A 27114-nucleotide genomic window follows, 5' to 3' on the forward strand; every position below is an offset into this window, starting at 1 on the left:
AACTACAGTTAAAAACTGATATTTTGATCGAATAAGTGCAAAAAACGCTTAAAATCTTAAATTTTATCATTTTTGAAGACCTGAAGACCAAGTTGAAGACCTGATATTTTCTTAAAACTGTTGTATTTACCTACTCACCTTAAGTGTAGAAGATTCTCCAATTTATTTCAATTTTTTATTACAAAAAAAATTCAGTAATAAAAAGTATGAACTACTTTCAAGGGAGAAATAAAACTCACATATATCAATTAATAAGTATAATTATTATAAATTATTATTATTATCACAGTTAACATTTTCTGTATATTACATTACATAATTTTCTTAGCTCGCTTTTGTCTAGATATTATTTTTACATAATAATATATACTTCAAGGATTGTTCTTCATTCTCTTGACTCTGTTGTATCAGTATTTACGCATGTAGTGCTTTACTTTTACATTTCTTAAAATATAAATAGTTAATAGTTAATAACGTTGAACATTGTTACTTCTTTGTAAATCATACACAATGTTACCAATTACTTTATGTTATTATACGTTTTAGACACACTGGTAACACTCTGTACAAACATCTCTAACATTTATATGTTATTAATAGTGTCTTGCAGTTTTTTTTTACAAAACATGCAATTTTTAAATAGTACTGAAACAAGGATAAAATTAAAATATTCGACGAAATTTCATAAAATTAAAATTTAGGAAAGGAATGCGCGTGTTTTTCGCGTTGTTGTTTTAATTAATTACATCTCTAACTTAAATTGTATTATTAATTTATAATGAAAATAAAATACAATTATTTATTATTAACAACAAAATACCAGTCAAGTGGTATTTTAACATGAATGTATATGTTATTCAATTTTATGAATTGAAATAAAAACCTACGCGTACTTCAAAACATAATATAAAATGTGAAAAATTGATTGCATGCCGTGATTTATTGAACGTTTTCATATAACGCACATTTAGATTCATTTTCTTTTTAAAAATTTTCGTGTTCATTAGTGTGAAAAAAGAGAATTTGGGTCATATGTGTAGGTGGATGTTGAAGAGGCGGGTAACATTGAAAATATCAATGAAAAATATATTTATATTTCGAATGTTTTGTTCAGTTGCTAATCAAGTTCAATAAATGAAAAATGATTAATTGCGCTATAACGTAGCTGGAACGGCTGCTCACCGAGTTGACGGCGCTCACTGAAACAGACAGAGAATATCGATTTAATTATTTCGAATAAATTTTAATTTCCGCATGAAGCTACACGATGAAAATTAATTATTTTATAAATTAAAAGAGACTAATAACGGATTATACGACAACTAAATTAATTAAAACTGGCCATAAACCGATGTAGACATAAATGACTATTTTTGAAGTATCAGGAGAATGAAAATTCCGAAATTTTCAAAATTTTTAATTGTACTTAAATAGATTCAATTGAATTGATTTGCCTTAAGCTTCCCTCAAATAACTAATACTAATACCGTTCATTTTCCACCAAACCGGATCGTTATGATGCATCAAAGGGACATCGTAATATATTAATACGTGTCATTTTCAACGACTTGCAAGCATTCAAACTGGAAAATCAATAGAGCTAAATTTGGTTATATGTGTTACATGCGACTACCGAGTTTGCAAACACACATAACGCGTTTCCTTTGTTGATCTATAACATGACGTCAATGATGCCAGATTAAATGTGCGTGTGCAATTAAAATTATTTTAGATAAAATATTAGTTATTTTGTTTGCATTCGTATCAAACGCACGAGTCAGTTTTAGCCACTCGCCTAGAAGCACACCCGTCGGATTTGCAAATATCGGTTCGGCGTGTGTTTCAACTCGAAATCGTCGAATTGTGCGATTTCGCTCCGAGTCAATCGACCGTGAGATTCGCATGCATTTCGGAGGGTTTGATGTATCGAGACGCGTTTGTTGTGTGCACAATCCAACGAAATGTGCTTTACTAAGCATTTTCTAACTCTAGCTATATATGCAAATACAAATGTTATTTTTGGTGAGTAATATTTATTTGCCTCATTACTTTCCACCACAAAAGATTAAAAAAACCGGCACTAGTTTAGATTTGTTCCGTGCACATCTTGCCCGGAAACACCGGGCAAATCTGGTGGATGTCGTCGATGTGAAAGCGTGACCCGGGTACAAAACGGCGCACGAGTTTTCGATCCTTATACCAACGACGAGCGTTGACGTCGTACGTCTTTTTAGCGTCGACAATTAAAATGTAATGTACGGTGTCGTTACGTGCGCGCTGAACACGCCAGCCAAGTGACAAATTAAACATGATACACGACGTGTACAAATGATAGCTACCAATAAATTACACACACGCACACGCAAATGATATGCAAATGTAAAAACCCCGCTGATCAAAATTAATTGGATTAATACGTGCGTATGGATTGTCGCATTAGTTCGTCCGCAATTAAGGTGTTTGTTGGTACAAATGCTTAATGCAAATTATCTGCACATTCACTAAAGAGGCGTTCGCCATGTTGGTGGTCTGCTTAGTTCGGGCGTGTTCAGTTACAGTGTAATCTACATTCAAGTCAACGGCGCATGCAGATTGTCCAGTTGGTTTACTACGCATTCGGCCACATTAATTATGCATGCTTCGGCCTATCATTATTAATAATTTGTAATTAAAGCCGCCGATCACAACAACTTCGAATGGATTATATTGACGTTATTAGAAATATCTAGTTAAATATCTTATTATACTTAAAATTCACAACACAACAGGATAATATTAATGTGCATCGTTTAACCACATATGCACCAGTTGTGGAGATAATGTAATGAACTTTCTAACTCACTAGTCATCGCGTGTTTGCAATGTAAACGCCCGCATTACGTGTGCGTGTGAGCACTGGGCGTTGGCGACGTGAGCACATCCTTCCGTCATCCTAGGATGTCCTTCCTAACGCTACACGTATATAATACGCGCCGGAAACCAGAAGTATGTTTGCACAACTAAGTACAACGTACGTTGTATGCAGTTAACACTCCCTTTACTATTACCTGCCTCTAACGCATTCTAACACACTGTATGTTTCATATTTATGCAGATCAAGATAAAAATGATGTAGGCGTGTGCGTAAGAATGAAATCCATGAAATAAACAACTGCTTGGTATTACCACATGCACACCATAAAAACCTAGTGGGGTTTTAAAACTTACACACGTATTATTAATCCGTACATTATTCAAATGTGTTTTTCCTTGGTATTGCCAGGATGACGCAGAAGGGATGGAGTCAACCGACACGCAAAATGACAACAAAACTATGTTAATAACCTAGGTGCGGGTTTAATTAGTTTAACGATGGCTATACAATGTGTAAACAGAAGCGGAAACAAATTTTAATCAAAACTGAATAATGTATGAATAACTTTTTTTTTGTTGTTGCTTTCAAGCGAAATATTTTTATACGCGCGCACACAAGTTCTGCAATAAATTTAAATCTCTGCTTACAAATTATGGGATATTTATATTCGCACGCGACAATTCCGTCAACATTAGATTATTGGACGCCCGGCGCCTCCACTCACGCTGCGCGCCGAATAACAAACAAACTTTTAACTGACAATTTTCGTTCCTCGTCAGCCCGTCTCCCGGCGCGCGCTCAAAATACTTTTATTAAATTTTGTTGAAAACGTTCGCACTTGGAAATATCCAATTCATCAAAGTTTATTGGAAAATCTGCGTACCGCTGCTGTCATCGTCATCGACGCCTTGCCTTTCACAAATATCTTTCGTTTAATAAAAAAAACCGAATTTATACTAAGACACATTATTTATACAATGTGTTTTAACTATTTTGGTTTTATTTTGTATTCAATGTTTTGGTTTGGTGTGTGTCATATATGTAATATAAATAATTCTCACGTAGACATGTGGCGCCATCTGCAGGGGGAACAAATATGGCCGCTCGTAATCCGCACACGATTACAAGAAAATAATAAATTCAACGTGCTGCCAGCTATTTATCTTTTACAGTGTTGGGAAAATGTGACTCGGAACTGTTGGAGCACCATACAAATAACGACACACATGTGTTCAACGCCAGCGTTAAATCTAACCTAAAATTTTAGTTTTCATTCTAATATAAAGCATTTTACAACAAAATAGAACAAAAATTGGGTTATAATAAATTACCTCGTTCTGGGACGGGATCTCTTACACTCTCAAGTTCTAAAGTAGCATTGGCGGTGTACAGCTCAGTAACTTGCGCAACGCAACTCAGTATAAGTCGACCTTGACTGAAGTGATACGACGATAAGGGAAGTTCCAGCATGAGGTCACTCCATTCGTACTCGTTCTGTTTTCGTCTCGTCATTGGCTCGGATCGATGCACCTGTAATGAAATAATTATTCAGTATTTTAGTGCTTTGCATAATTTGAGTTAAATTAAGCATATATGTCAGTAACCAAAGTTTATGACGTTTAGGTAACAACCTTGGTTGGCTGATAGTATCACATTACTGCGCTCGCTTCGAGTTCGATCAATCAAAGTCATGCGGTGGAAATTGATGCGTTCGTGAAATATGCGACGCGTACCTATGCAGCCGTTTAACCGTCTATACTTAGCTTCCATTGTGCTCCAGGGCGCTACGTCTACGTGGCCTACAAACTGAGTTTGAAATATGGGAAATATGAGAAAGCAAAAATATGCTAAAGAGAAAGTTACAAGAACCTTGAAAATTTTTAGATAAAAAATATATACTTAAATAGGAAGTGGTAAAGTGTATGTTTGGTTGCATAACACATATCTATGTTTAGTGCGCATGCGCTACTGAGACATAACCTATTCAATAAAAGATGAATAATATGAATAATCGTCACTTTACGACGTTTTAATTTTATGACACTTCACCACTTTAGCGCCGTGACATGAAGAGTGTGAGTAAAATCAGTTTTTAAGTGCAATTTTCACTCGGGAACACGATCCGCGCCACGACCGACTGCTCCAGAGCATACATTCAGATCGTGTGTTAAAGGTGCCAGCGAGATCCACAGTTTCGAAATGCGGTAAGTCGTAAAATCTGTCCGACGGTAGCATAGCATAATCGCCGCTTTGGGTGCTTGGCTATTGTACCCTTGAGTGTGTTGCGGCGAGCATACCACGCGCCATACACCACCCTCACCGTGACCGCACCACGCTCGCAGCATTAGAATTAATAATTGCGGCTACCTGTGTTGACTAAAATGAATTAATTAATAAGCAACTTAATCCGACGGATTACTTTACGACCTGCGCGCGCGTTCAGCGATTCTTCTAGCAAAAGTTTTGAGCTAAATCGGGGTTGTGGCTAGGAGACCACTAATGAATTATTGCCACCCATCATTGCTATCCAGTATCATACCGTAATATTGACGGTAAAATAACTTGACATATTTCATGTACATTCTAACATACATTCGCTTCGCATGGCTGACAGTCAATGTTATGCATAAACCAGCTCAAAGTAGAAGCGGTTGAAAGTTTAAACTCGCAAATAGGATTGATAGGAGGTGCATGTCCCGTGTCGCATCCAAGAGATTCAAACGTATCGTTAATTATTTATCCGTAGAGAGCTAACCTTCACGTTCGAATTTGAATGCATAATTGATTTATAGTTTTATTTGCATACGGATCATGAATTATTAACTTGTGTCAGCCAACTAAAGGGTGGACATCTTTGACATTTTGGTTTAATAGAATTACCGATTCAACTAATCATTTATAGGTTAATTTAGGTTGATCTGGTAACTTTTGGGGAGGTTTTCTTGACCTAGAAGTAAAAATATGTTTTTTGTTTGGTTTTGAGGTACAAAAAGTGATACTTTAAACACGGACAAGCCAAGGTAGTGAATAAAGTACTTTAGTCACGGGTTTTAGTCACGGGGTGTAGTTTATATTTATTTATTTTTAAATTTTCTACATAAAATATTGCATTTTTCCTGATCTTTCAATAATAAATTAAATAATAATTAATTATATATAAATCTATTAATATTTTTAATTAACCTAGGATATTTTTGCTTTCCCCTTGCTTTAATCAACACAATACCTTTTCTAAGCGGCTTTCAGGAACGTATTAAATATTCATTAATTTTTTTAATGGCTCATGGCCCACGCCCTCCGCAAGGTCTGCTTATTGTAAGTTGGCAGCGTATTGTCGACAATTCCTATTGCGACGCAAACAACAGGCCACTAAAAATCGCGCTTTTAAATCACCCAATAAAATTTTAACGAGACAATCAACACTCCGCAGTTACACCGCGCACACGCCATTTCGCATCACCACATTATATTCGCCTTAGTCCTTTTCGTCCTTTTCGCGGTAACACCGATGAGTGTAGTGGTAGCGGCGGCGGCGGCGACGCCGGAGACAATATGCTAAGCATGCGGATGTGGAAAGGGTGCGGCGCGTTTAAAACCGACACGCAATTAACCTAATTAACTAAAAACTAATTAAACAAATGGCTTAATAATTAAATATCGGAGCGACAAGTTACGGCCGACTTTCGAGTTACTTACCGCTATGTTGTTCAGCAGGAATTTTAATATCGCGGGCGGGCGTGATGGCGGCGACGAACAATTCGCGCGCAACGTGTCGCCGATATCCAGCGGTTCATGGCCGACGCTTATCGTCGGCGGATTATCGGGAAGTTCTGCAAAGAGAAAACATCAACACATTTCTCAAATCATCTTTTCTTTACTGCACGTTTATATTTGACTACTACTATTAAAGTTGTGTAAAAATCACTTAGAGTCACATTAAGTGACAACCTGTAGCCAAGTTGATTCTCATTGTGAACGTGCCAATAACACTTGAATTTTAATAGCGAGAAGCAATTGCATTGTAGCACACGTCGCGCAGTCATTATTGTCGTGCATTTCCTGCACGCGCACGCGCTTAAATGAGCACAAAAGTACGAAAGAAAAAAAAACGCACGGGATGCACTTCGCCACTCTAATGTGTACTCAATACGACACGAGTATATCAGGTTTAAAACTCGAGACATTGGAAGAGACTATCCGCAAACCGAATTCGCACGGCGAAATAACAATAGAAATCCACTTTTATCGGTGCGCCTCATTCCGGAAGCACGAGTTGTAATGCCTTTGCCCATTTGTTCCTGGATTTATTTATTTATACGATTTTATACGCTTTTATTGCGTGGTATTACTGGTTGTTTTACGATGGTTATCAACGACTTTTAAAGACTTTTTCAAAATCACAATAAACTCATATAATTAATTTGAAAGTCTTGTTCAAAATAAAAACTTTAAAAGCAGTTTTATTTGTGTTTCACTCGGTATAAAATAATATAAACAAGTATTCTCCGGCGGCCAAGTGGTGGTCTAGTAAAAAGAGGCAAAAAAACGTAGAAAATGAGAAAGCCATAATTGCACCCATTCGAAGCCCATTTCGTCGGCATTCCTTTCGCCCTTTCGCGCGCCCTTTCGCACCCCACTCACACCTCGCTCATGCTATCTGCCGGTGGAAGCACTTCTTCCGCTTTTAATACGGTTAAGCACTCATTGGCGCACATTTGTTATACTGACTGCCCCGTGGAGCAGTCTGGTCGCTATCTAATGTGCCCCCGTCCTGCTATACTCGGCACATCCCTACAACCCCGAAGCCAGGACAGCACAGTTGGGAATCTATTTTATTTTATTTTTTATTTCGGCTCTATCTCCACTTATTGCAACGCACAGAAAAGAAGCAACAAATCGAGAACGAATAAAGGGCGCGATTATAAAGGATTTGAAGTGGTGTTAGAAAAGGTGAGGGTGGGGAAGGGTACGATGAACAAAATGCTAATTGTTGGTGATAAGCATAAATTTAGCAGGCGGCAATTAAGTGAAGCAATTAGGAAAGAATCAAGAAAATCAAAGTCGTTGCTTACATCGAATTAAAATTAACAAAATAAAATAAACAATTAATGCTAAAAATATACACACGTATTAAATTCAATCATTTGGTAGTGTTTCCCTAATTAATTTGATTATCTGGTAATTTATGTAACACGTGTTTATATATTTCGAGTCACGCAAGCAGCACTTTTGTTTTCTGTTCGCAGATGACTCATACAAAGCATAAAAATAGTAATTACTCTTACAAACACGAACATAAGCTTTTATTTTGATTAATTTTGTTCTTAGTAAGTAGATATTATTGTAACTGGCAACATCCCTACTAATATTATAAATGCGAAAGTCTTGATGTTTGTTACACTTTTACGCAAAAACTACTTAACCGATCATCATGAAAATTTGTACACATATTCTTAGTGGTTCCCGAATGGTTATAGGCTACTTTTTATTTAATAAAAAAATATATTTTTTAAATAAAATAAAGAAATTGTTTAGCCAATAATACCTCTTCATCTGGCTATTTGACTACTTTAACGCCATCTAGCATTCCAGCAATGAAGCTCAAACCTAAGTACTATAGTACCATCACACTGTATTATCACACTGTATTACCGACAGCTACGTCAACATCAAATCCAATTGACTACACTATGGAGGCTGTACACTATACTTCCATAGACTATACTTTCAGACATTTTAAACTTCCCGCCATTCTACTTCATTGTTATTTCTTCTGTGACTACTGACGCGTACGGAAGCAACTTCATTATTTTTGATATTCGCGAGCGAAGCCGCGGGTAAAAGCTAGTTAGTAAATAATTTTTGAAAAATATTTGATTTTTAATGATTTAATTATTAAATTAAACTTTATTATGTGACTTGGATCTCCCGAGTTCAAAATACAAAGATATAAACTCATAAATACTGAAGAAAGACCGAGGCGGTTGTGACACAGTGCTTAAATTAAGATTAAACCTTTTCATTTTGTCTCGACGCGCCGGCATAATATTAAAAGATAAAGATAAAGAAGTTTTTACCATCGGCATTATAAAACCGCCGCGGCGCAGCTTCTCCTCTTTTGCTTTTGTCTTTCCGTATCCAACACTCCAATCATCCGACGGTGTCGCGTTTCTTTCCGCTTGTAGCAAAGTGCTCGGCCCCGAATCTTCCACTTTAATAAACACGAAGCGTAAGGGTTGCACACTTTTTGTTTCTTTCGCGTCGACATAAAAGCTAAAAAAACGCCGTGCGCCATTACCGCGCGCGGGCGGCGTGGGAAAAACTCCCTCTCGACATTCAGATAAAGCGGAATTTAATGTTTGTAATTTATTGCTGGAGACAGCTTTTGTGCTGGCGGGTGCGACACGCCAAAGAGGCGGCGACGGCGGCGTCGGTTATGTTGGCGAGTGATGCCTCGCCTTTAACAACCCCTGCCTTGAAATTACCTTGATTTTTAAAAAGGATTAAAAGCTCGGGCGCACGTAAAAAATGAAATGAATATAAAGTCGCGAAATGCTTTTTGTTTCGCTTCTTGTGGAGAAAATAATAAAATGCTACGCAAACGGAAGCACGGAAGGTATTAAGATATATTAAGAAAAGTGGGATTACTTCATCACTGAAGGCGCAAGTATAATAAAACACAAAGAACAAACTTTGTAATAAGTAAATAATACGTGTAATAATGCGCTTAAAATAATAATTTGTTACTGAAATAAATTTCATAATAAAATATTGAGTTAATTTTCAATTAGCTGAAAGTTTCGTTCATTCGTAATTTAGTTCTGTGCTTCATAACCTCAATGAGTGCGGTGTCGAACTGTACGTTACAGCACAGACAAGAGACAAAAGAAACCTGTGGAAACTAGGAAATTATCTCGTCCTTTCAACCGCTCATCTAATGCACGTGCGCGCGTCTATTGTTTTCGCATCCAGCCCGCACTATAACGCCCGCGATAACCCGCGATGAGCGCGCTCCTAAAAGTGGACATGAATCGCTGCTATGTGGCTTTCAACTTCCACACAGCTTCTAACGACGCGCGACGACGACCAAACAATTGTCGGGGCTTTCGAAATGCATCGGCGTAAAGTTAAAGTTTCCTCGAGTTGAACAATAATTTCGGTTAATTTGCGTTTTGCACCACTGCCAGTTCAATCTGCACCGGCCGGAAACGGTCATAATGCGGATGTAAGTTAATTACGCTCAAGGGCCGCGGGAATATGTCCAAACAACGAGAGTGGAATTATGAGTAATTAAGAATAAGTTAAATTTGATTCGGATGCCACACACTCGAACTGTCGGGAAGCAACTTTCAAAATGAACCAAACTCACAACTCCCAACTCTGATAATGGTCCGCTAAATTACTCTAAACTTTGAGAGAATAAAATCATAAATAATTTTTATACTTACGCACAACGAGCATGACCTGCGTGTCCATGGCGGTCGATAGTATGGGCTCGGTGTCGGTGGTCACCTCACAACTGAAGTTTCCGGACAGATTGAACTCGATGTTCTCCAGCAGCACTTGCGTACTGTTCGAACTGTGTAGCTGAAACAATCCGGACAAAAGAGCGTTACATACTGCCCATGGCTGTGGCGAAAACGGAACATTCTGTTTCCGCAAACTTTCGAATTACACGACGAACTAGTTCCCGATGGGCAAGCGATTGATTCGCAGTTCGTAACTTCGACTCATAAACAATTCACAACTGCAGAGCAAACTTTTGTTTGCGATCGAAAAGAAACAATCAAAATATATTTGATATAAAACGTCTAAGTAAGGTTAGAAATTTACGCAATTCAATAAAATATATATTCACGCTGTAAAAGTAACAAAGCAACTTCAATATTGCGAATGCAATTTCCTGAATTGCGGCGGATTGGTCGCGAAGATTGCATGGAGGAGAGCTCGAGGTGTAACGTGGCTGTATATTAAAATATCAGGAAGACGCTGCAAATGCGCAGAAGGAGCGCAAATGGAGATGCACATTTAAAGTGAAATATTTCGCCAATTGCCAAGGCGAATTATATTCGACTCGCAACTAAAATTCATTCTGGCAGACGGACTATGCTGCACGTCTGCAAAACCGGAAGTAGTACGCGAAGCGCAAATGAAGAAGTATTTACACTCTGCGCACTTGGTAACAAAAATAGTAAAAAATATTTATTATTAAACTAATGAATAAAACATTGTTTATATATAACTATGCATAAATAACAAGTACTTGCACAAAATATTGAAAACTCACAAAAAGCGCAACAGAAGTTTGTCGGCTGAAAATTTTCAACCGCTATGGAAAAACTATTCGACATGACAAACGCGTTGGTGCGCTGTGCAATGCGAAAAAGGTAAAAAGGTTCAATTGCGATGGCATCGAAATCGACGCGGACCACGCATGGATTCACCTCCCGCCGAACTGCCACTGAATTTATGGAAAACCGAGCTCGCGGCAAAACAATTGTGCCCATGCTATGGCTTTCAATATTTTCATGTGCTACAACGAGAAAAGCGACTCGAAAGGCAATTTAACTTTCAATTGTTTTCACTGCAGTAGCCATACATCACCAAATTCAAAAACTAAACATTACAAAAACCATTCGTAGCTAAATTCAATTGTGAAAATAAATTAATGTTAAATTGTCTTATTCGAAAACTTTACTTAAGTCTGCGTATCTAAAACTAAGAAATAATCTTGTAAATTTATACAGGACGTTTATAATTGTATTTCGACGCGTTTTGTTTGTGTTTATGAACAAGTAGTTCGCGTTTCCACTTACACCCGCGTGTAACTTGTTTTAAAGTGAACTCTCATCGACTTTAACAAGATGCGGAGTCGCTCTCGTGTTGTAATAGGCAAAACAGGGAAATAGAGAGAAAACGGAAAACAACAAACATTAGCCAACAACGCGTCCTGTGTCGTAAATGCTGTGAATACTAAGACGTTGCAAATAATACAGCAATGGCTGAATTTAGAACGTGCGGAGCGTACGCAAAAGTTTACGCGTTTGCAACAATTCACTCGATTTCATGAATTGTGAATATATTATCCGTGCTTCTGGCTGAAGAACATTTAATATAATTTAATTTTATTCACATTAAAATTTTAATGGAATGCAATAAATGCCTTGATTAATTTCGAAAAATTAACCTGATTAAAATCTCAATACATTCTGTCGAACGAGATGCGGATCAGGCTGCGTTACACTAGGTTTTAATTAAATTGTCCAAGCCATTAAATATTGCTCATCCAGGTATTTAAAATCAATTTACCGCGTCACGCTCCGCCTGCTCTTTAAACATTTTCACGTGTAATCAAACACGTTCGAACTTTGCATGATGCGATGATGTTTTGAAAAGGTGCTCCTGTTATAAGCTAATCAATATGCAATGGGAAATGAGCTGTCGGAAAATTCACCGCCGTTACATTTGATAATGGCGCAATAAAAAATCGAATATATAATGACGCAGGTACGCCAGCCAGCGATGGAGATGCTGCACGTCAGTAAAATGTCATGAACTTAATTCGCTATACATAATGCTGCTTTCGACATATTTAATACGTTTAACAAGAGTAGTATATCACTCGACTGTACGCCGCATATATCATAATGTGAAACCCTCGGTGATGAACACGTAAAATATGCGCGCACGTAATGCTTATTTATGCGGAACAAGATATGTTCGATAACATTCATCCGATGTTGCGTTGCCTGGGCGACGCGTCGCCGAGGAAGAACGACCGCATTTCTTCGCATGTCGCGTGCATGTCTGCCTCCAGCCTACCCCATCGAGCTGCATGAGGTTTATGAACTCCGAAATTATTTATGCATATTATCTCAGCGTCGTACGGGAATTGCGTGCTTAATTATTCCTAGTTTACCTAATACACCATCTCACAGAGACACACGAAAAGCATGCGCATATATTATTATTAATAATATATACACATTTTTAATATTATATTATTACATGATATAAATATGCTTACATTCACGGTGATGCCGGCAAGAGGGAAAATTTTCATATGTGGCACATCTGTTGGCGTGTACCTGTAGAACTCGTGCCTCCCTCGATACCACTTCACCGAATATAATGGCGCGTTTTCCAGGTCGTATTCGCAGCGCAGTATCGAGTGTTGATGTCGTTTCACCACTTTGGGATCTATCGTTAGCGTGACGTTCTTTAAGCAATAAACATCTGAAACAAAATTGTACATTATAATATAGAAATTTTGCGCGTTTCACGCTTGAATGCCACTCATCGATGAAAGCATAAATAAAAATAAGGTGACGGGAAAGGCACGCGCGGTCGTGCCTAAAAGAAAAAAAAAACGTCAAAGGCAGCAAAAGTCATAATATTACCAAGAGAATAGAAGCATGAGAAAACGAGATAGGAACAAATTTTGGGGGCTTGCGTTGAAAGCAAGCAAAAGAAAAAATGGAATATTGGGAAACGCAGTATCGGATAATTTTTGTTACGCACGCACCCACAAAAACGTTAAACAATAAGCCTCTGCGCACTGAATGCACGAGAGAATGAAAAACGGCGCGTGGGTTGCAATTTTTAAAAATATTTTTCAATTAAACGTAACATCCGGTTACTTGTTACCTTTTTGCAGTTTTATGTGTCGATGATTAAAAATACCGTTAAACAAGTTTTCAAAATGTTAAATTTAAGCCGAAAGGTTTTTCTGGGCTTACAAAAAAAAAGTGCGGCATTTTTTTCTGATTCTGCACTAAGACCGGAATAGCGCACGCGAGCTTTGCGGAAGTGACACAGCGTAAACAAATGTATGCGCGGCGAGAGGAAACGTTCCACACCAAATGGCGCCGGCATGTAGACAATACTCCCGACCTTCTATTTATACTTTCCCCACACAGATAGAAAAAGAAAGATGGTAGATAACGGTTAACGGTTGGAATCAGAACGTTTCGTATTTTGTTATTCAACAAAAACGGTTAAATGTTTTTTTAGAAAATCTAGAAAAACAGACATTTTAATAGCTGACTAGTAAAGTGCTGTGTAACACTTTGCACTGTTGGTTGCCTATAGATGTGTAGAATGACTCACAACAATCAGTAACTTCCTGTTTGTTTCCTTGCATTGCCACTACGTTTGCAAGAAAAAAGGTGAATACGACATAAACAATGGGCAGAGTAGGCGTGCCGCGTGGCGATAGGGTCGAAGGACTCGAAGGACGAGATAAGTAGTTGCTTTGTTATGCCGCGCTGGACCTCGGGGCGCTCACGAGGTGAAACATTCGTCGCCGGGCCGAACAAAAACAGCGGCGTCGCGCGGAATGCGAACTTGTAACCTCTTTCCATTCTCCACAAGCATCACCAGCAGGTAGAGGGTGCCGGAATACGTGTCGTTAGCCACGTTGCGTCACGTAGCGGCACGAAATCTTATGCGAAGAGTTCCGCATTGTAAGTTTAGATTTTTCCTTCACATGTTTGTAATTTTGTGTCGGTTGTGTTCAAGATACATGAAGAAAAGAAAGAGGGTTAGAATGTGTCACTAAAAACAAAGGCACAACAATTTTATCATCATTGTTTTGTTAACATCGATTAATCTTCTACACAACTTAAAAATGTTTATTTTTTTAAATGTAACAGTTTTGTAATATTTTTTTTCTTATATTTGGCAACATTGAATGAATGCACACAGGCAAGTTTGAGGGTTGTGGCAGACTTTTGCAGCCTTGGGAGAAATCCAAATCTGGCAAGCTGTCAAGCAGCGTGTGATCGATCGCATTTTGATTACTCGTCGAGACGTCTCGTCGCGCGAAACTACACTCACGTTTATATTTTTCACGCAAAGCCTTTTGGCGCTCTTTAAAATCCGCTTCGTGCACCCTTCTAAGCCAACATTGTTGGGTGCCGCGGCACGGCACATTCTCAACTTTTATGTTTTCCTTGGATTTTTGAACAATTCCTCAAATCCTGATGTGTGTGCCTCAGTGCTCGTGAAATTAAAGCGTTAAAGATTTTATGTTATGCGAGCTGCGCGTAAACCACCAGAAGAACCAGTGATGGATCGTCGAGAAAATTTCCGAATATAATTTAATGTGAAAAGTTTTGCAGCGCGAGTCGCTGGAGGCGCATAAAATTATAAATAGTGTGTCTGGAAGGCGATGATTTGAATTTTCTTCGTCATTAGCGTATCGTTCTTTGTTGCTGTGAACTTTCGACGTTATACGGAAATGAGATGAATCTGTTCATTTTTTTTTGTTTTATGAATCAAAGCAATTTTTGATTTTGATTAAAGTATTGATTTTATTGATTTTGCGGTCCAAGTATAGAAACTCGTTCGTCTAGAAAGATGCTGAAGTTGAGCCCAAAAAGGAAAGATTTATCAGAAGCGGAAAATTAATCCGGCTCAAAGCTGAATCTTTCCCGGCGACAACGCCGCGTGCCGGCTGCTAGTCCTCGAGCTTCGTCGGTTCCGTAAGAGGACTTAAAAAAGCGAAACGCTCGAATAACCAGATATAAACTCGGCCCCGGTCTCGATAATTTCTTAATAACTCATCGTCCTAGCTACCCACTCGGCACGCTTTTAGCTTTAACTTTCCATCCGGAGTTTTAAGGTCGTCGAGCGAACACAAAACGACCAAGAACTTACATCTCTATACATCCAACTCATCCCCAGCGATGGGCAACAATTTCATCCATAGATATACGGCACTAACTCAAAAAAACTTTCCGCTTTCAGCGCTCGCACTCTTTTTTTCTCTTCGCGCGCTTTTTTTTATTATTCGCCCAACCCGCTTTCATCACAGCAAAAAGTTTACATTGCTTTACTTTACTTTTCGTCGATGGATGTCCGTGGAAAATGTCGTCGTTTCACGAATTTTTGTCGTTACTGCTTATTGCGTCCTTAATCAGCAGCGCAGATGAGTTAAACATTTTCCAAGAAGTGGAAAGTTTGCGTAACGCTTGCAAAAGGTCAACACTGTGTGAGGGTCGATTAAAATGGCCTGCGTGGAAATATTTTTAATGCCCGGAAAACCCTTAAAAATTACCCCTTTTAGGCGACTTTAAGTCGCAGTTTATTTCCGCCTTCAAGACCGCTGGGCATCTAGGCGCGGCGGGAAATGAAAGAAACCGACAAATTTGTAGCAAGAAAAAAAAACGAAATTTGTGAGAGTTATTTTAGGGGCGTCATTAATTTTCGACCCCGGCCGGTGCCAAATTGCAGCAGGGACTTTTTTTTGCTTGTTTTACTTGCTTCGTTTTTCATTTGTGCGGGAAAATTGAAAGTGAAGTACAAACTCACACATCAATACATGTCGCATCGCATCAAGTGAAGTTTGGGTCAACACGGCGTCAAATGAACAAAATATTGTTCCATTTCAGCGGCAACAGCGGCTGTCGCAGCGATGCGTAGTAAATTAATAGAAATCAAATTAAATTCATGCATTCGACTTGACAGGATAATTTAATGGCGGAATATGTTTAACCCCGTTTCCCATTTCCCTCACAGCGTGCTGCAACAATCGGGCGCGCTCAAGGGAGGACGGACGCGTCGTCGCCCGCATGCGGCAGTCATCCATCTATCGCATACTACCTAACAGCCTCCGCCGCCACCACAACCTCTTCTTCCTCCTGGAACTATTGTTTATACTCCAGGCGCTGCAAAGTGGCAAATCTTGAGTGTGGTACACATGTATGTTGGATTACCCACGGTGATATTTTATAGTTAATAATTTTGTGGTATTTTTTTTAATCTCAAGTTTCCTCTAGGAAGAAACCTTGCCAGCGTTGTCAAAATCATTGCCTGTAGGGTTATGTATCATACATGCACGGAAAACCACTGAGCACAAAGAACGTGTTTCCAAAACAAAAAGAGATACGCGAATATTTTGTCATGTTAAAATATAAATTTTACATTCACGCATTTTAAAATGTTAGACTTATAAATTTTATTCAAAACAAGTTACATATTAATTTTGTTTTGAATTTTATGTGTACACTCTGTATATTTTATTGATACGTTGTGCTCTGGGGTAAATGCAGCCGGTACTAGTCGGAATATTGCACATAACTTGGATTTTATGGAATTTGTAATAATATGATGCGATCGTGAAAGCGAGCAAAACAAATTGGGAAATTATTATCGTGAAGTCATTACCGCATCTGATACGTGGGGGTCACGTGGCGTGCAATGGGTGAAACGACATTTACGCTTTTACGAGCATTATCGGTCGATTATTAGCGTTATTGCAATTGTCCAACATGAATAAATCCGCTTTTATTGCTCTTATTTTGTGGTCGCATTTAACTGACTAACTCGTGCAACAAAAATATTTTAAACATCAATTTAAATTTATGGGAAGTAGTTTTCACGGACCACATAGCGGTATTTTATGCAATAATGATTCAATCATTGTAATTTCTCTACGAAAGATTTTTTGTTTAATTTTTTACAATTTTATTTTAGAAAACTCTTTGTGCGTTGTTCGCGCGCGATACATAGCATAATACCTCAATGACTCTATGGAAATTAATTACACTCCAACATGATTTATTATTAATATCATCAGTTTTACCAAAAATCAGCCAACAACAATTTCGATTTGAATATTGTACGAGTATTCTATAAATACATTGTGTTGCCCGTCCACGCAACAGCAGCGGATGATGTAAATTAATTAACAAAAAACTGGGACGGCGGAGCACGTGAGTTAAAAATTATTTCATAACAAATTGCTGGTGCAATGTCGATGTTGATGAAAAATTTCGCTTGGGTTAATTGGATTAGTACAAACAAACCACGTGCATGCATTGTGCAAGTTATACAACACAAAAGTATTAAAACGACGGTTTAAAAATTGAAACTGCCATACAATTGTCTACTATTTTGTTGGTTTATAGCGATTCACACAAAAGGCAGATATACCTCGTTTTTTTTTTGTTCAATTTTGTTAATTCATATGATACAGATGTTTCAAATGGAATAAAAGGCATTTGGTTGATTAAAAAAATGTCGAAAAAGTTTCCAGCGGGCAATAAAATCAACTAGTTCTTACTTAAATTAGAATAGTTAAGCTCGTGTCGCAAGATAATTAATGAACGCCTTAAAGTCTAATTTTATGCGCCATCTTGAAGTGACGCTTAGTTACTTTACTAGCTTGCTTGTAAGTTACCATTAGTTATAAGTTTCTGGTCGACTTTTCGGGTCGAAAGAATGTAAATTCGAACAATTAAAATATCTTCCTAGCCCACGTCCTAGTTGTACGTGACACTTGCACAAGTTTTCTTGCTATTTGTTACGAGATACACAAAGATAGTTCTGAGTATAAGTAAACTAACATTTGTTTTCGAATTGAGACGCTCGAGGCAACAAACTGTCGTTAATCGCTTCAAATTTCGAAATTGTTTCGCTTGACTTGGGCTTTGTGCGCTGAGCTTTTGCTTCTGCATTCAATGCGATTGAAACTCGTTTCCACACATGCGGATGATCGCAAGGTAACCAATTCCGAAGCAAGCTCTGCGCCGAGCGATAGTCGAAGACATGTTACCGAGTGTGGAGCGCTTCTATTTAAAGTTCGCCCAGACGTGAAATAGTTTTAATTGTGGTATTATCGGAAAGCTTTCCTTCTCGCACGTACACACACGCATCATGGATTCAATTGCACCAGATTCACAAAATGTCAGATTTGAGAATCGGTTTCAATCCGCACCATTCACTTGTAGTCGAAATTTTAGGTTTGGCGGAATTTTCAAAACGATGACACCGAAAAATTTGCAGAATGACGTTCCAAGCATATCCACCGTTTGCTTTAGTGTGCAGAAAAAAGTGTATGTACTGCTGAAATGTACGATCAATAAGGTTTTGGAAACTGTCGGGTTCGGAAGGATCCTGAGTATTGGATAGTATTCCAATGCGAGCGCGCGACGAGTAAGCGGCTGAAGCGTTTATCGAAAAAGTCATAAAGTCGACTAGCGCGCGCGCTCTTTCCGCGCAAATTCCGAATCGAAGTCGCGCGATTTATGTTCTTCTATCAAGGCATAGGATTAAGCGCGTACCAACAGGAAGCGGGGCGAGCATCGCGCCGTCTACAACGGCTAGAGTTTTGCTAGTTTTTCCAATCGTGCGTTTTTTTTTGCCGTTTTGCGTTTTCGTTTTGGTTTTTTTATAGCACGGCTTTTATCGGCCGCTCCATTTTCGCTTTTACGGTCGCACAACTAATGCAAATGAGTATTTTCATTAAAACGACATTGGCATCCATAAAAACACTCTGTATATACCAAAATGTATCCGTGGACATTGTCGAATATATTATGTAGCGTCACGTAGCGCGCGTATGAATTATCACAAGAGAACTTTAATAAACAGCAAATATCCTTGCATATTTAATGTCGTCGGGGGTTGTTCGAATGTCCGTCGCGGCAAACGTGACGGCTCGCGGGAATGTCAGCGATTATTATTTATTACCCTTTAATGCTTCACATACGTTCGAATTTATTACATTGTACGACAAGTCCTTACCCGGCCTGAACTTGTCCCGCATCAAGAAAATAAATCGCGCTTCACTCCGCTTTATACTGTTAGTGTTTACTGTTGATAATACCGCAGTGAAGTGGGATATGAAGGACCGTGTAAGGAAAGGGCATTTCTTGTTAGGTTTTCTCTTGTCGTCCACTCATACACCACCACCCAAGACCTAGATATATAAGTGGTGGGTATTTATGAAGGTTATAAAGATTTAATCTGCGAGCACGCGGATCGAGTACGTAATTTTACACCCGCGTGATCCCAGAACTCATTTTTTTACTGTCGAATCCCGACTATGCCCGCCACATGCTCACCGACACCACCAGTGGCACTTTCTTGCTTGTATCCCAGATATTCTTCTTATGGTGTCGTTCGTATTCTTTTTACGTTCATGATAAAGAAGAAAAAAACGCGCGTCACAAGCTGGTCGGGAACACAGGAGCAAAAAAAATGGCAACCACGTACAAGGACATGTTTAGCTTGACGGGAAAAGTGTCGTTCGGTTTGCCCCTGCGTCTCTGCGTACAATGTAATAAAACATATAAAACAACAAGATTATCGAGCTACATGTGTAGTCAGGCCCCGGCGAGACCTTCGATATATCGGTGGGAAACTAGAGGATAAGAAAGAAAATTGAAAAAATAAATAATAAATAATAAGTAACGACCGAGATAGCAAAGCCTAAGCTGTGGTTGTATTTTATACCATGTCCAATAGTAGCTTGATATCTGTAATATATTATGTTTTGAGTATTATTACTGGTGCATAATTAATATACGAGTTACTTTAAGTACCGTGGCACTATTTATTTGCATCTTGCATCTGTATGCGACGGTTTGCATTTACGGGCGCATTTCATAGACGGGCGTATATCATCGGCGCGTTCAAATATTGCAGGTTGTCATCGTTAAAGCACCCTCGTAAAACGCCAAGGTGTTCGTTACCGGCAATTATGTTTCGTTATTGCGATGTTTTCTCCACGCGATGAAACACGATGCATCTTCAAGCAAACCTCTCGTTTTCATATTTTAAATACTATGGGCTTAAATAAGCGAATGGCCTGTTTCTTATATTTATACTAAATATTGAAAATGCGCGTTGTGATGTAAACATTTATTATTTGAAAGTTGTAAAATCATGCTTTTAAAAAATATTATAAATTTATTACATGTATCTATCATATTTATATCCTGATTTTTTTGTTTTCAGGTTTTGCATAAGTTTATGGCTGAGTGCTTTCCAAGTTTACTCAAATATGCATGTAAGTTTTGTTTTGTTTATTGTTCATCCATTAGTTTAAATTATTTTTTAAAATTGCTTATCTTTTAATGACGTTCTATTAAAATTTCACAAATATGTTTAACACAAATGAAGTAAGTTTATATGATAATTGAAAAACAACAGCATGGATTTTAATAACATATCAGGGGTTTCCTAAGTAATTTATATCTGAAGCACATGTACGCTTTCCGAGGCGACAAATGTCGAGGGAATACACTTTCGCATTAGCATCGCTGGGTAATATCTCCTAAATATACACATTTCAACTGACGCTTCAACTGTTCGCGGCCGGTTCCTTTGGGATCACGTCAAAAACGCGTTTTGTGTTGCATCGATGCACTTCATTTGTTGCGCGTGCACGCAAGCTACATTCACATCCAAGCTCGAGCTAAACCGAGCATAAAATTTTTCCGAGAACACCTAGAAAAGCAATCTCCACGTTTTATTTTACGTAAAACAACATAAAACGAAATCCCCACTTGGACCGAACACAAGGAATGTAAAAACAGAACACAGCCGCGGTTATGTGCGTGATGTTGAAAGTCGTACTACCAACACCAACGAGGACAGACATGGCACGATGACAGCCGAGGAAAGCTATCAGTTACCACTTAAAAATAAATATTTAGAACCAGCATCAAAACTGCGACGCGCTGTCAGTGAGATCGCTTTACAATGACGACGTAGTGCTTCGAAAACAAAAACAAAAAAACGAAACTAAAGTTATGCTAGTCGGTGGGGTTGTTAGTGTGTTGTTAAGTTTCCATTGTTAGAAATTGAACACGAATCGGAAGTTATATTGTGTTTCTTACCTCTAAGAAATGTCGAGAAGAGAAGCAGAAGTAGTCGATTTAAAGTTTTCATTTTTCTGAAGTTTGCAGCTTGGCACTCGTAGTGTAGATGTGTGTTGCCTTCGTCACAACGAACTAGAGTTTGTCACTAGCGACTACATTCGAAAAACGGTTACACTTTTCAGCTGTCACTGAGCGCTATTCGATACATACGAACCACTGGAGTGTTTGTTGTTCATAACTTTTCCATAAGTCACAATTGTTTTGTATTCTCAAGATTTTTGGTGAACAGTTTTTAAATGGTTATTATTACGCGTTGTAGGTCGGTTGAAGATGCGCGTCGCGACGCTCGTGCCGGCGTCGTCGCTGTATCGCGTACGAATGAAAGCACGCGCACGACGCACGCAAAACCCGCCGCCGCGCCGCCTCGCTATCTCTTCGCCGGCACCCAACACGCATGCGCTACTCCTCAAGCCTTTAATTTTTAATTTACTACGAGCATCTTTTCAATATTCACTCGTTCAAAACATCCAAGCTTTGATTATTACTTTAAAGTCTCGTTTTTACGACGCTGCAATAGCAACTTTTGTAATTTCTGCACCTTGGCAAGACAAACAATAGTTGTCGTCGCTCTGCGAAGATAAAAGTGGGTGATATTAAATTCCCATTGGCATCAACTTTTTCCGTTTGCAGCACACTCACAGACACATACAGTTGCGTTAACAAAACTTCATCCTCAGTCAGCGATGTTGATTTGGGTTTTTGGAGTGTCCGAGTGTGAGTCCAGGCCCGCCAAGCATTTCGGCAACAATGAAAATTAAATTCGTCCCAGCTCCTTGTTTCAATCGGTTTTTGTCCGGCGTCGCTTTGTGCCGTTTTCATCGATGTGAAACCAGGTTGAAGTTAAAAGTTTAAGTCGGCGGAAAAAGGGCACTCGAAACGTTTTAAATTGAGGTCACTTTTTAATTCGCTTTTTAAACTTTTACGGCGCGGGATTATTACTTAGTTGTAGGAAACAATTAATTTGCAAAGTTGTGCACATTTCGATCGTCCGCGAAAAGAAATCGCAAGTTTTATGATTAAACTTCCCGTTCGGTATGTGTTGTGAGTTGTTTTCCTTGCATTTGCGTCCCGAAAAACATGTTTACCATGCGGTTAAACTTAAATAATATTGTTTGCATAGCATTCTTATTGTTTTCGTTTAATTTGTGCTGTATTTTTTCGAATCGTAACCATTTCAATTCGTGTTGTGTTAAATTTCGCATTAACGTATTCAGTGAGTAAATAAATTGCTGCAAATTGTTATTGTTTGGAAGTATTATTATTCCTTTTTTCATTATTAGAACAAAGAGCAAAAATTACAATTCAAAAGCCCCACAGATTCAAAACACGAATAAACGACAATAACACTGCGACTGAAACATGCCTCGCCCACACAATAAATTTATTTAATGCGAGAATGTGTTTTGAAAATAAATGGTATATTATTTTGCACGGCGTAAACACACCGCAAGGGATGAAGAGACAGCGTAACGCAAGGTAAACGTACACCGCTTATTATTCATGGATTTAAAAAATGTGCATTTATTATGTAATGCAGGACTTTTTTCATATTTGCATATTTTCTGTTTTTTCTTGTGGCCCGCTTCAAATTAAATTCGTCGACGACTATCCGGCTATGTTTTTGATGCGTTTCGCGTATCGGAATTTTTGTACGTAAATATTTTTCTTCTGAATGCTCCGTTACACTACGCTAGTAATTTTTCGTAGATTGATGAAAATATGCGTTGTTTGGCGTGTTCAAAGATGATCAAAGCTTGATTCGGCAAACGCTAAATTCGCACGAATTACTCATCGTGTTTGCGTTCTTATCTGTGGCTTATCGTGGCAGCGCGGCCGAATTTTATGCGGACGCTTCTTTTGACTTGCTTCCAATTGGCGGCGAGTTCACAACGCGCATTATGTTCGCTTGCCAGTTACGCATTCACGCCACGTACCGAATTTCATTCGCTCGAGCTTGTTGTTTCTGGATGCCCGAATGCAACTCGCGATACGCTTATATAAAAGTCAAAAATACAGTTTATCAATAAAAATTTCCCGGTAATATTCTTTTTTTTAATAAACGCCCTGTATGTTCTCATATTTCTACCTTCCGTATGTATACCGATGTGTATACATTCAGTATACAGGTACAATTTCGATGTTGAGGTCTTTGCGCCAAAAAGACTAGAAAAGCTTACCGAAATGCCGGAAAATGTAAAATGAAGTTTTGTGTAACACAATGCGAAAAATATCTAATGCTAATCCTGCAGTAACGGTCTTTTATTATTTACGTTTTGTTTGCAGAGGCTTCGGCCTCCACACTAGCAAAATAGCCACAAGCTTTGTTTCCGCCAATATTACCAACCGTTTCGGAAGCCACCTGCATTACGTTTACATGGATTAAATAAACACGTTACTGGGCCATACACATACATACCTGTAGAATAATTTCTATAATAATCTCTTTAACACTTTTGGTCAAGTGTGGAGGAGCATGATTTAATTTTAAGTTTAAAAGCATTTTGGCCTTTTGTTTTGTACTATTATTAAAACTTTCTTCAATGCGCAGAAATTATTTCAAATAATTTATTTTAACAAATAATAAAGATAATCTGAAATAAATTTTAAAATTGGCCATTTGTAGGAATATGACAATTTAAAAAAAATGGTTGTTTGTAAAGTAGGTTTACGATCGAGATGTTTACGTGATAACGTCTTATTGGTGATATAAGTTTTTTTTGTTGCAATTGTTGTAACACTTCACTTGCACTTCACATTTTGTTTCACTGTTAGGCTCCCCGCACACTACAAACTTTTTATCGGCCGATAAAACATTCAACGTAAACTTAACCGCACGAGAAAATCTCCATTCGTTTGTATGCCGCCAGAGTGAGAGAGACGGAAGATCGGTCAACTCACTCGAACGCTATGACTGGCACGGAATGACTGGCAGCGCTCGAGATGAGACGGGAGATCGGTCCGTCTCTCTCTCGTTATAACGAGAGGGGGGTATACCTGCGATCGACCTCGCTCGTGACACAGTGTCTGAACAGTAACCCAATAAAACGATTTTAAAGACGTTATCACGTCAAAAATTTTATGATTGAATTTTATGCGCATCTAACTAATCTTTGCATTTTATATATAAAAGTAAATATCTTAATGTAAACTTGCAAAGTGAACGTTAGAAGTATTTCACATTCGTCGTTTCATTTCTATGAGTTCCTACAAGTTATCTTTAAAAGCTCTAAATGTTATGAAAAATATTTTCCCTCTTAAAATATGAACATCTAAAGATTAATGATGATATTAGATATAACAAAAAACGAAAATAATTTAAACTTCAGAGTACATAATTCCGATATATTTGCGCAAATTGAAATTTGATGAATGAATACTTGTTTATTGCCATTTGCCAATCGTGGAATTTAATATTGAACATTGTTAAACCCATATTAAATCCTCCGAACTTATTGCGAACTGAAAAGCACAATTTCATTGAAATACTTATTAACTTATGTTAAACCGTTCACGAGCAATATTGATGAATGCATTTCATGGCAATATATTTCACTTTGTAGCGGCGATTTGTACAAAATGAAGTGTTTGATTACATTGCACAGGTGCATTGGGGCACATTCGTATTAGTTGAAACTACAGGCAGATGTCAATAAATTCGTTTCAATGATTTATACTTCCATCTATAAAAATGTATGTCAAACACAAGTAAATGTTGTAAATGGCTCTCTGGTAATGCTTTCCTAGTCCATTGGCATAATAAAAAGTCGAAGCTTTTACAGCGAATGCAGATGCTTCTGCTGGTCTTCTCTGATGTCGTGCAAGCTGCATCAATGTATGCCCAACCAACGCATCGCAGCAATGTACTTCCGGCATCACAGCACTTGTATATGTGGTACAAATATGTGCTGCTTGCAGAGCACGCTGCAGGTCCTTCCGTATGAAAGGACGCGGGTTATTCGATGGCGGAAAAAGGGTGCTAGTGGAGCTGGCTGTAACGAAATTGGGGGTTTTGCAATTTTCGTTATGTGCGCATACCCGGCGCACATTCTATGCCTGCATCCGCCATAGTCGCACAGTGGCGGCCATGTTGATTCTGGTCCTAGGGTAACTGAGGGGGCATTGTGTGTGGCGTTTACGAGTGCATCGACACCGAATACTTTTAATAAATTACTACCGTCTGAATGAATATTGCTTATTTTCACATTAAATTAAAATTTAATTATTTTACACAATATATTTAATTAGATAAATTCTCAGCATTAATGACAAATACTACAATGGTGAGTTTTATTAACTGCATATCGGCAGCGTCTCGAGTTGAATTATGGAAGCGAGCGTAATTTATAAGGGACGCGATAAGATACCGCCGTTGCTTCTTAACAATGCATCGGTGATGCAATACAACAACAACGACCAACTTCCATTCGATGCACAATAAGACGGAAATACAACGCTTCTCAAATTGAAGACAAAGCTAGTTAACTATATTTATCGTAAAGTAAACTCTATTTTAAATCATTGATAGTACATTGGCAGTTTACATAACATTTTGTACGTCTATAAATGTTTTTGTCTAAACTTTTGATTATCATTTCTATTCGACAGGCTTCAAATGCTTGCGCAATGTTCTGTTTGCATCGTTTGATTTAAATGCGATTACTACGCAGAGCTGACGAAGCCAGACGCCCGCCCGACAAAACTGTATAAAAGAAGGAGTTTCATTTGTTGTTTTGCGCACACTGCGAAAATATTAGCAAGTAATGTATAATGCGCGCAACGAGATGAGCTACGACAACGACTCGACGGCGAGAAGGCATCGGAACGCGAACGATAGCAAATTACAATTGCAAATTTCGTTTTAATTACCTTTGTTTGCTACATCTTCGCGCAAATAATGCGCGTCACACAATGCCTTTTACTGCCAAGATTATAAACTTGCGAAATTTCACGATTTACCAAAGGCATAATAATTACATTCAGACAGAGACAACTTTTTCTAGAAAGTTATTTAAAAAATATATTTCGCAGCAAGGTATAAACGTGTAAGTGCAGGAAAAGACGAAATAATACGCTTAAGTACTTAAACTTTTTCTCGTTGTCAGAATCCGATTAATTAAATGTGATTTTAAACCACGAATATTTTTAAGTCGCTACAAAAACGTCTTTTAGAATTACACCACAACCACAGAGATGAATATTTTATAGTTTGTCTCAATTTGCCTGCAAGCATTTCATCGTCTGATGGGAATAGCGAGTCGCTGGAATCGACGAAATCCGGAAAAGTTTGGCGTAAGCAAAACTCGCTGGACGAATGAAACATATCGATTTCCGATGTCGCTAATAGCCAGCCGCGGCGGCATGGTCTAATCAAATAAACTGGCAAGCAAACGATTTCCGCCGTCGTCATCGCAAATTTTCCCATCTTTCCTCGCGAGACCGGCGACTGTCGTGTGCTTTGTACGAGGGATGCAAAAGTTATTACGACCGGAATGGCAATACGCAGACATTTTAAAATTAAATTTGCTTTAATTTAATATTAAAAATCTTTGCTAAAAGTTACTCACAGGCTGCATCCATATTTATATGCTT

At 38.3% G+C, this 27114-nt stretch overlaps 1 protein-coding gene across 1 annotated transcript; it reads right to left on the reverse strand.

Annotated features, from left to right (window-relative positions):
* Positions 1-242: 242 nt before the first annotated feature.
* On the reverse strand, positions 243-21852 carry LOC135801535 (uncharacterized). Its single transcript, XM_065315060.1, has 6 exons — positions 21484-21852; positions 12882-13090; positions 10303-10441; positions 6551-6684; positions 4186-4384; positions 243-1199 (listed from the first exon to the last, which is right to left on the reverse strand). The coding sequence occupies exons 1-6, from the start codon at positions 21533-21535 to the stop codon at positions 1111-1113; spliced, it is 822 nt and encodes a 273-aa protein (XP_065171132.1). The 5' UTR covers positions 21536-21852; the 3' UTR covers positions 243-1110.
* Positions 21853-27114: the final 5262 nt, after the last annotated feature.

Source organism: Atheta coriaria, unplaced genomic scaffold (assembly GCF_025399875.1).
Source record: "Atheta coriaria isolate IRGN ID8LTWV9N9 unplaced genomic scaffold, Caltech_Dcor_3.1 hic_scaffold_10_pilon, whole genome shotgun sequence".
Classification (NCBI taxonomy): Eukaryota; Metazoa; Arthropoda; class Insecta; order Coleoptera; family Staphylinidae; genus Dalotia; species Dalotia coriaria.

What these genes read in the sequence shown, in the direction of transcription:
- LOC135801535 (XM_065315060.1), bottom strand. Translation starts at nt 21,535, where the DNA reads ATGAAAACTTTAAATCGACTACTTCTGCTTCTCTTCTCGACATTTCTT. An exon ending in TTGCCGGCATCACCGTGAAT is followed by an intron (nt 10,442 to 12,881) that starts GTAAGCATATTT and finishes GGATTGTTTCAG; the next exon opens with CTACACAGTTCGAACAGTAC. An exon ending in TCCTGCTGAACAACATAGCG is followed by an intron (nt 4,385 to 6,550) that starts GTAAGTAACTCG and finishes ATTTCATTACAG; the next exon opens with GTGCATCGATCCGAGCCAAT.